The 10124-nt window shown below is 42.0% G+C and overlaps 1 protein-coding gene across 1 annotated transcript in view; it reads right to left on the reverse strand.

Annotated features, from left to right (window-relative positions):
* Positions 1-10124, reverse strand: part of GBA (glucosylceramidase beta) — a 502181-nt gene that overhangs the window by 385982 nt on the left and 106075 nt on the right. The window contains exon 2 of the mRNA XM_044079308.1: positions 2717-2843. Coding sequence (XP_043935243.1) covers positions 2717-2777 — 61 coding nt within the window. The 5' untranslated portion in view covers positions 2778-2843. The remainder of the gene's footprint in view (positions 1-2716; positions 2844-10124) is intronic.

The raw sequence follows: 10124 nt of genomic DNA on the forward strand, positions 1-10124 counted from the left end.
GGTTCCGACGGGCTGGTCGGAGCCGACGATTTCTTTTTCTTTGAAGGTGAAGAGGAAGGAGATAAAGCCTCCTCAAAGAAGGGGTGATAAGCCCTTTTAAAATCAATTTATTTTTCCTCTCTTGGAGGACACGGGAGGAAAAAGTGTGACAAACGCTGCATGACTCTTGAAGATGCTTAGGGCCTAAACAATAAACGCACAAAGAGTGATCGTCCGTGATGGACATTTTGTAACTGCATTTAGAGCATTTTTTGAATCCTGAAGGTCTGTGCTCTTTCGACATGTTGACACACAAATCACTACCACAGAAAAAATTATTTTAAAATAATAACAGAAGTACGTAAACTGAGGACAGGGCCCCTCTAATTTAAACGGGATCCAAAACTAGACAACTTTATCACAGAGAGACTCGCACTAAGAGCTTTAACAACGCGCAAGGGCAAGGCCCCTCTAACTTAAACGGGATCCTTTCCCTCAAACTAAGACAATTTACCACAAAAAAAGGTCAAATCTCAGTCACACAACAAAGAATAGCTGTTAAAACAGCTTTTGGGTAGATAAGAGAAAATTTCTGACAGAAATTTTAAAGTAATAAGCACTTAGCTCAGCCAAGTCCGAGACCACGTCTTTGCTGTAAAAGCGGCAAACGAGATCTGGGGAAGCAGTGGTGGTGCATCCTGGGATGTGGGATAGCTCAGCCAATAAGAGACTTCGTTCTATAGTATAGCGTGCCGAGTCAGAGCCGAGGATCGGCTCCGAACCCATCAGTACAGAATGTAGGCGAGATAGGATCACATTACATCACCTGGTTCTGGGAAGGTGCTCGACCTTCAGAACCGATGGTGTCAGTTATCAGTGGAGCCGTGTAAGACATTGACGCTGTGGCCAGGGATGGTGCCAATGCAGGTACAGTGGTCAGAACCCATGCCACAAACAAGGTAGACACCAAGGTGGAAATTGCTGTAGCTGATACACTGGTTGGAGTCAGAGTCAGAATTAAGGGCGGCACCATGGGAGAAGACAGGGACCCTGGTGCCGAAGCTGTCAGCACCAAAGGCGTGGGAGAAGCGCGGTGTCGACTCGGTTCCGAGGAGGACGGGGATGTTGGAACCAAAAGACTCCGTTTCTCCTTATGCTTTTTAACATCCTTATGCTTAGGAGGTGGTGAAACCTCCATCCCAGAAAGTAGCCTTCGCAAAGGATGATTTCAACATACCCTTTAGAATAGGTTTGTTCTTGCATTCAGCCAATGAACGGTTGCTGAAGCTAGAACAAATGTCACAAGAAACATTAATGTGGTCAATGCCCAAACAATAAACACACAGAGCGTTAGCATCAGAGATGGGCATTTTACGCACGCACTTATCACACTGCTTGAACCCAAGCTAGGCCTTATCCGACATAACAACACACTAATACTACTAATACTACCACACAATAAACTAAAACTATCAAACAAGAAGATAAAGGGATAGTGAAAAAAAAGTTTGTTTTTTTTTAGGTACAGAAGACTAGGAAAGAGTACCAATAATGGTACTACGAAATACCTAAAGGTAAGAGAAGGGCCTACTAAGGCAGGGAAGAGGGAGTAGTACCAACAATGGTACGAAGAACTACCAAGATAGTGGGTAGGGTTTAGTCAGAAAATAAGAAAATAGAGACGAGAAATAACCTTAGACTAGAAAACCTGACTAATAAACACTAAGAACTAGAAAAACCAAAAAAAAAGGATACACTTGGCTCGAGAGAAGGCTTGGCACGTCCGATGAGGAATGCGGCAAACGAGATCTGGAGATACTATGAGAGGGGCATTGTGGGTAGGTCTTAGTTGAGAGTTTTGGGCTGGCACGAGCTTGGTAACGGCCATAACAGTTCCGAGAATGGAACCAAAGTCCTAACAGTAAGGAATGAATAAAGATTTACAACATCAGATAATATATTACAGTTCCAGTAATGTTGTATGTAAAAAGCGTTGTACCACATTCATGGAACAGACAGTGAAAGATAAGCTGCATTCTAGTTTTATCATATTTTTCTACATACATGTTGCCGCTGTGCATGCTGACCACTGCACCTCCCCCTGTCCGCCAGGCTCATTAATTCTCCATGAACTGGGTACATCCCAGTGTGGGCAAGAGCTGGGTAACTGAAGTCATAACAAAGGCATCCTTACTGGTGGGTTGTACCCTTGCAGGCATCCTAGCACTGAAGGCATATTTGGTATGGCCTTAAGTACACACATCTCTGTTGCAGCCATTATGCCGTCTGTATGTAACTGTATGATCCAGTGCACCACTAATGATGACTACCTTGTTCACAGATCGGTGGCTGAATGTCTGCCCCTGGGCCATCCACTGCTGCCCTTCCTTCCAAGGCACTGTGGCACTGGATAGTCCTAATCTGCCCTTACCAACGATATGCATCCCAATTCCGACACCAGTTCCAGCAGATGCCTAAGTCACTAAATGAACTCTGTCTGGGCTATAATATTTTAGCCCTTCTTGTGAATTAAACTATCTGTGTTCCATCAATTTTAGTAACATATTACATCTTTGACAGACAAAATAAATGGCACTGCATTCTTGTCTAACAGAGGTACCTGTATGAAGCAAAATCACCTTACTCCACTGACATATCAAAATAAAATACTTTATTTCAGCTGAAAGATAAACAAAAAAAAAAAAAAAAAAAAATCAATAAAACTTTAAAAACTCACCATTCACATAAAGCACTAATTTGAAGACAAGCAAAACTTCTAAAATGCTCATATATTTCATTCTTGCAGGTTGGTGGATTTTTTTTTCTTCCTCTTGACTCAATCTGTATTTGACGTGTCACATGAACTGGAAGACAGAGAATAATTCATAGTTTTAATTCTGATGCTTTCTTTTACCAGGAACACAACATATCAAAGCCAGAATTAACTCACTTCAGAACATCAGAAGAAAATTAGGACACAAAGGCATGGAACAAACTAGATAATCTGTATTACTGCTTCCTTGTGATGCAGTGGCATCACTGTCAAAAAGGTCACAGCATAACATGTCTTCAGGTTATTACGGGGTAAACAACAAAATCCAAACACACAGCGTCAGACGAAAGCCTTCCATACTGAAGGTTTGCATCTTTTAAAGAGAGGCATGCAGGTACAGCTACTTGCTCAAGAAACTGATAAAGCTTGTTTCAAAATGTTATCTGTAGATGTAGAAATTAACCTGATGCCAAGTCAATGATGCATTAATTGACACTCCTGCCTACTTAAAAAGTATTAATTCAAACTGCGGTATCAACCATGCTTCAAATAAAAATGCAAATTTCTATAAAATTTGTGAGGCCTTGTTTAATACAGAAGACTTTAACAAATCTCGGATCAACTGTAACAGAAATATACAGCAACTCTGAAGAAATGCAAACAACTGAAGTCAAACAACTGTATACATATAATAAAAATGGTAATCAGTCACAGAAGATGTTAAAAAATCCCACATCCCACTAAGATCCGACTCCACACTCCTGGAATACTGTCAGAACTCTCAATTAACAAATTCAGTTCTTCTTCCCCCAGAAATTTGGTAAGCCCTGTGTCTGTACAAATAATGTTGTGCTCATAGTGACATTTAAGTGCTACAACCACGTGGTTAATCACAACCCAGAAGGCCATTACTACACCTATGCCATTTCTATTTATTTATTTATTTTACATTTGTTGACTGGGCTAGTCTAACTGGATATATGTCCATTTTCAGTAGAGGCCCGGGGAGAAAAGCTCCAAGAAAAAAAACTAAGTGAAAAAAAACTTAAAAATCATTTTAACATAGGACTAAAAGAAGAATAAAACATATTGAGATATACATTGCAAATTACAAAATAAAACCTTGGAAGGATAAAAAGTAATAAGGTAACTATGTAGATGCATACATTATGTACTATGCTTCTAGCAGGTTATAATATGGAAATCAGAAAGGACAAAGCAAAGCGCTTTAGAGCTAGAAAATTTATAGTAAAATAGTATGAAAAGGAGGTAATTCTACAATAAAGAAGGACAAGTGATGAAAGAGTAATTATGTAAAATATGCAACTAGAGTATAGAAGAAAGAAAAATCTTCTGTAAAGAGAATTTAGAGAGACAGAGGATAGTATGGCTAGAGAGAGAGACTTTGTTTAGTAGTAAAGAAAATGTAATTGTTCTAGAGTAGTGTAAAAGGTGGTTATTTATAGGTTCATAGGTTCGTACTAGGCTAGGGCATTTATAAGCCTAGCCAGAGTGTGTGTGGCTTTCACCACCCCTTAGGATGAGAATACTACACCCATTTAGGGTTTAGTTTACTGTGCCTCTGTCTAGTAGTGACACAGAGATGACCCCCGTGGTAAACCTACGATCTCCCATCCACTCATCAAGATTTCTCTTGAATAGAGTTAGTGAGGGGCTCTGCCTAACATGGATTGGGATTCTGTTCCAGAGTGTAGGGAGCCTCTGGGTTATGAATCTGTCCCTCCAGCACGTCCTATTTATTTCTGTGTTGAGGTTTAAGTCTCTTGCTCTCGTGGCTCTGATAGATTTGGATTTTCTGAGATGGAGCATGTCCATTAATTCCGGATTGGACATGGCCTTGTACGTCAGGCACAGGTCACCTCTGAGTAGGCGGTATGCGACTGAATAGAGATTGAGTTTTTTCAGTCGGGCAGCATATGACATATGTTTAAGACCTTTTATCCTCTTGGTGAGGAACTTTTGGGGTCTTTCTAACTGCTGCAGGTGTCGGGTAAGATACATCCCAAATGGGGCATTGTACTCAATCATTGGCCTGATAAGAGAAGAGTACAGGTGCACAATGACCTCTCTTGATCTAGATGTGAAACCCTTCATGATAAGGTGGGCAATATAGAAGGCCTTCCTAACCACTTTGGCAATATGAGTGTCAAATGAGAGGTTACTGTCAACCTGGGTCCCTAGGTCCCTGATTACCTCTTCCGTACTTAATGGATTACCACCTATGTGGTAATTTGTGGGTACCTTGTTTTTCCCAAAGGGTATGACTATACATTTTTTGGCATTCAGCTTAAGGCCATTGCTCTGGCACCAATTATCAGTTTCTATGAGGCCTCTCTGAAGGATGTTTGTGTCTGCTGGAGTATCAATTATGGCGCCCAGTTTGCAGTCATCTGCGAACTTTGTCAGCCACAATCCTCCTATGTTTGCCTGTACCTTGGAAAAATAAATGCCGAACAAGAGGGGTCCCAGGACTGAGCCCTGTGGGACACCGCTTGTGACTGGCTTAGAGTCTGACATAGCTCCAGCAACTCTGACCCTGTAGGTTCTGTCCTTGAGCCAGTTTGCAACCCATCTCGTGACATATGGGTTTACATTTAAGCTGGTGAGTTTGTCTATGATGCCCGAGTGGGGTATTGTGTCAAAGGCTTTTGCAAGGTCAAGGTAGGCTGTGTGAACTGCCTTACCCTCATCAATGGTCTTAGTGACCGTTTCAAAAAAGTCGACCAAGTTCAAAAGGCAGGATCTGCCCTTGACAAAGCCAAATTGGGTAGGATCCAATATCTGTAGGTTCCCAATGTCTTTGTTTATGAGTTCCATAATGATCCTCTCCATAGCTTTGCAGACCAGGCTCGTCAAGCTTATGGGGCGGTAATTTCCAGGGTTCGTAGAAGCACCGCCTTTGTCAAGTGGGACCACTGTTGCCATACGCCACTCTTTGGGTACATATCCTGTAGTAAGGCTAAGATTAAACAGCAGCCTTATGTGTGGGTTTAGTTCCTCTTGGAGTTCATGTAGCACACAGCCCGGGACACCGTCCGGTCCCATTGATGCTGTGTTTTTAGCTTTAGAGAGGGCGGCTCTCACCTGGGCATCTGAGATGTTAGGGAGGCTACACTCTGCTGGGATAGTTATTTCTCCTTTTGGGGGGGAGGGGGAGGAGAAATTTGCACTGAACCTGTTTGCCAGAATGTTGGCAATGTCAGTGGGTTCAGTGTATTTTGTGTCATTTTGGACTAACTCTGAGCATATATGGGAGTTTTCACCCAGGTTTCTAACATAGCTAAAGAAGGCCTTGTGATTGTCTTTTGTGTCTTTTGCGATTTTTCTCTCAAAGCTGGCCTTGGATGATTTTATGAGTGATCGTAGTTTTTTGCTAGTACTGATCAGGGATGCCTTCCCTTTTAGGGATTTTGCTCCGTCATGTAGTAGCTTCCTCCTTCTGTTGTAAAGTTTGTTTATGGCTGGGGTCCACCAGACCGGGTGCCTGCCTTTGGGGGAATGGGTCTTGGTTTTATTTGGGACTGCATGATCCATGCATTCTTGAAGGTGCCCGTAGAAGGCATTTGTAAAGGATTCAGCAGTGTGGGTTGTGGTTTCCACTGGCCCAGGGACCTTGAGGGATACCACTTCAGTCTTAAGAAGTGTGAAGTTGGCTTTTGAGAAGTTCTTCACTGTGATCTTTAGTGCAGGGGGTGGGGGCGGGATGTGGATTTCCAGTGAGATTAATTTATGGTCTGATCTTACCAATGAGGGATATACTTCCGGTGTGGAGCATTTTGTCCCCATGTTTGTGATGATCAGGTCTAGTATATTGTCTCCTCTTGTGGGAATGGTGACTAGTTGTTCCATCGCATTTGAGTTTATGAATTCTAGGAACCTTTGGGCTAGGGTGTTTGGGCTTGAGTAATGTTCCCAGTCTATATTTGGGTAGTTGAAGTCTCCCAATATGATGGTATTTGGAGAGACATTCATACTCTCCAGTGTCTTCAGGAAGGCTGTGTGGGGTTCCTGAGTTTGAGAGGGTGGTCTGTAGCATGCTACAAATTCTAAGGCAGTTTTGCCTATGGTTAGTTGCACCTGGATGGTCTCCGATGCTTCATGCATTGCCACTAACCTGGAGGTGTGGGTATCTTTGATGAATATGGATACTCCCCCTCCTTTTGTGGTTTGGTCCAAGTTTTGGGGCCGGAAAGCATGATATGAGGTAAAACCTGATAGTGCTGGGGTGCTCTCAGGAGCCTTGAACCATGTTTCAGTCACTGCACAGACATCGATTTTCTCCATACTGAGGAGGGCTTCGAGGGCGTGCATCTTGAGGTTTAGACTTCTGGCATTGAGCAGCATTACCCTTATTTTTTTTCCACTTGTGTTTTCTAGGGAGGTAGGTTTGTTATTTGAGCCTTGCCTAAAAAAGACACTATGGGGGTGGCAAGAGCCTTGGCCAATATCCGGAAGCCCAGGGGTGACAGGTGCAAGCCATCCCTTGCGAAACAGCGTGGCTTGTCGAGCATGTCATCCCAAGCAGACAGACATTGGATCCCCTTAGAATGACACCAATAATTAAGCCAATTGTTAAAACTGATCATTTTGTCTTTGTACTGTGGCATCATTCTTGGTGAGGGTAAGATGCTGCTCAGGGTCAGGGTCATACCGGCCTGGGCTACATAATCAGAGAGCTCCTCTATGTCTCTTTTCATGTAGTCCAGGGAGGTACGTCTCAGGTCGTTCACACCAGCATGTACAATGACTGAGTCATATTTGTACTTGCTGTGGAGTGACCTGAGTGCTTGTGTTATGTGGCAGATTCTAGCTCCCGACAGGCAGCTTACTGTGACCTTTTCCTTGTTCAGTCTGGTGGCGGGATGTCAGTGTGTCTGACTATGGAGTCACCTATTACAAGTGTGTCTGGCATGTTGTTTGGCCTTAAGGGCTGTGACTGTTTAGCACACTGACTTTGTGAACTATGTGTTGCATGTGCTATGTCTTGAGGTGGCGGTTGCTTGGGTGTCTGCTTTGGAGGCCTCTGTTGTTTTGGTAGATTTTTAATCAGCGCCTCGAGTATGTTTTTGTGTGTTTATGTGTTTGGTTTGCAGTTGTGATAGTTCTATGTGAGACTGGGTTTGTGGTGTGCGTGGTTACCTTCTCCTCCTGACTGGTCTTGCCAGTACTGAATTGAGAGAGCTCAGCCTCCAGTTTGGCTATATAGTTGCATCTCTCGCATATATTTGTATTTGTTGGGAGGAGGAGAGGGTTGTCTGTGTACATGAGGCAATTGTAACATTGCCTCAAGATTCCCAGATTCACCAGCTGAACAGGAGAGGACGCCAGCAACTGACCCTTCGACATGCTAGAATAGTGAAAAAGATTGCTGTGTAACTGAGTCAGAAAGGATCTATAGGGAAATGGGTACTCAAGGGAATTTAGGTGAATGAAGTACTTTCTTTTGTTTAAGAGTGCTTTACCTGTATAAAAAATGCTTTAGGAGCAAGTGCTGAGCTTTTCAGTTAGAGTATAGGTTAAGAAAATAAAATAGCACATATGTAGTCAATAGTGGCAGAAACTTAGGTAAAACTTATTGGCTAGATGCCTAGTCTGGTTTAGAACAGGGGAACAGCCAGTGTGTTGTTAGGTAAAGTTTCAGTTTGTTTTTAAAAAGTGAGGGAGAGGGGAGAGAGGAAAGATCACTGGGGAGAAGATTCCAAGTTTTTCCAATAGCATTAGAAAAGAGAGATTCTCCAGCCTTGTTATTGGGTTTAGAGGTATGTACAAGGTTTTTGTGAGAGGAACGTAGGGATTTCAGATTTATATATAGTGTGATGAGGGTGGATAGAATAGGAGTAGAGGAAGGTTTATAAAGGGTTTTATGGGCAATGGTTAGTTGGTGGAGTTTAATCACGTTTTGTAGTTCCAGCCATCCAAGCTGTTTTATATTTATGCAATGGCGGGTTCTGTAGGGGTTACCTGTCGCAAACCTAGCAATATTGTTATAGGAAGTTTCCAGTTTGTTAAGGTTCTTTTTTGAAAGGTTAGTAAAAATTGGTGATGCATAGAGGAGAGTAGAGATTAGATAAGTGTGTGCTATAGTTGTTCTAGCAGTGGGGAGAGGAAAGGTCTAATCCTATATAGGGAGCCCAGTTTTTTGCTGACAGTTTTTATTGTATTATTGATATAGGTGTCAAAATTGAGGTTGTTATCTATAATAATGGCCAGAAGTTTGGTGGTTGGGTCTGGTGATATAATGGTACCATTAGTGGATTTAATTCTAGTGAAAGTAGAGGCTTGAGACTATTATATTATTCTTGAGGATTTTGGAGGAAGTTAAACAGTTTTGTGGAAACACATTGATTGAAACAAGGTATGCATATTAACTGGGTAAGGACTCCATTCATTCAGGGTAAGTGCAAGAGATGCCTGGAAGCCCACGAAGGAAGAAAAGGGTTACATGAGATGAAAATGTATGACGGAAGTTCGACATTTTTCATGTTCTTGGTTCCCCATTCTTTCCACAACCATTAAGCACATTCTATGGACATTGTCCAGTACTTCCTGGTATCCAACAACATTGGGTACGTGAGGTAAGAGCTGGAGACTGTGATGAGTGACACTATTTTACCAGGTTTCATGTTTCAGCAATGAGCTTGCTTGTTAGTAGTATGGTCTGCATAGTCTTGCCTGCAGTACCTCCCAAAAAAGGAATGTGTAGACTACTTCACTTACAAAGACATTTAATTTATTTAAAATTTGTTAATACAGAGCACTTATCTACTTAGGCCATTGTCAGTTTCAGCATAGTGGAAATGCAACCAAAATGAACCCAACTTTATGAGCGCAGCAGTATTAATGTAAGAGCAAATATGCAGACAACTACAAGTCAGTATAACATGTGGCATAAATGAATACAATCAAAAGTAGATGTGATACAAGAATTCAGTCAGTAAAAATCTGTAAGAAGGGTGCCTGTACACTGCCATAACACTATACAGTATAAGGATTCTATGGAGAAAATAAGAGAGAGAATAAAGTATCTACAGTGGCTATGATTACTGGGCATGGGATGTGATGGGCAGGAAGGCTCGAGTCAAATTAAGAGAAGAAAAAAAGACAGGAACAGAAATGTGAGGGAAAAAGGATGATGTGCAGTGGGGAGAGAACAGGGGGATGTGAGTATACACACAGACACACAGACACACAGACACACAGACACACACTCTTACAGTGGATATAAAAAGTGTACACACCCGTTAAAATGCCAGGTTTTTGTGATATAAAAAAATCAGACCACAATAAATCATTTCAAAACTTTTCCCACCTTTAATGTGACCTATAACCTGTACAATTCAATTGAAAAACA

This window comes from Protopterus annectens, chromosome 8.part0 (assembly GCF_019279795.1).
Source record: "Protopterus annectens isolate FY-2018-M chromosome 8.part0, PAN1.0, whole genome shotgun sequence".
Taxonomy (NCBI): Eukaryota; Metazoa; Chordata; order Ceratodontiformes; family Protopteridae; genus Protopterus; species Protopterus annectens.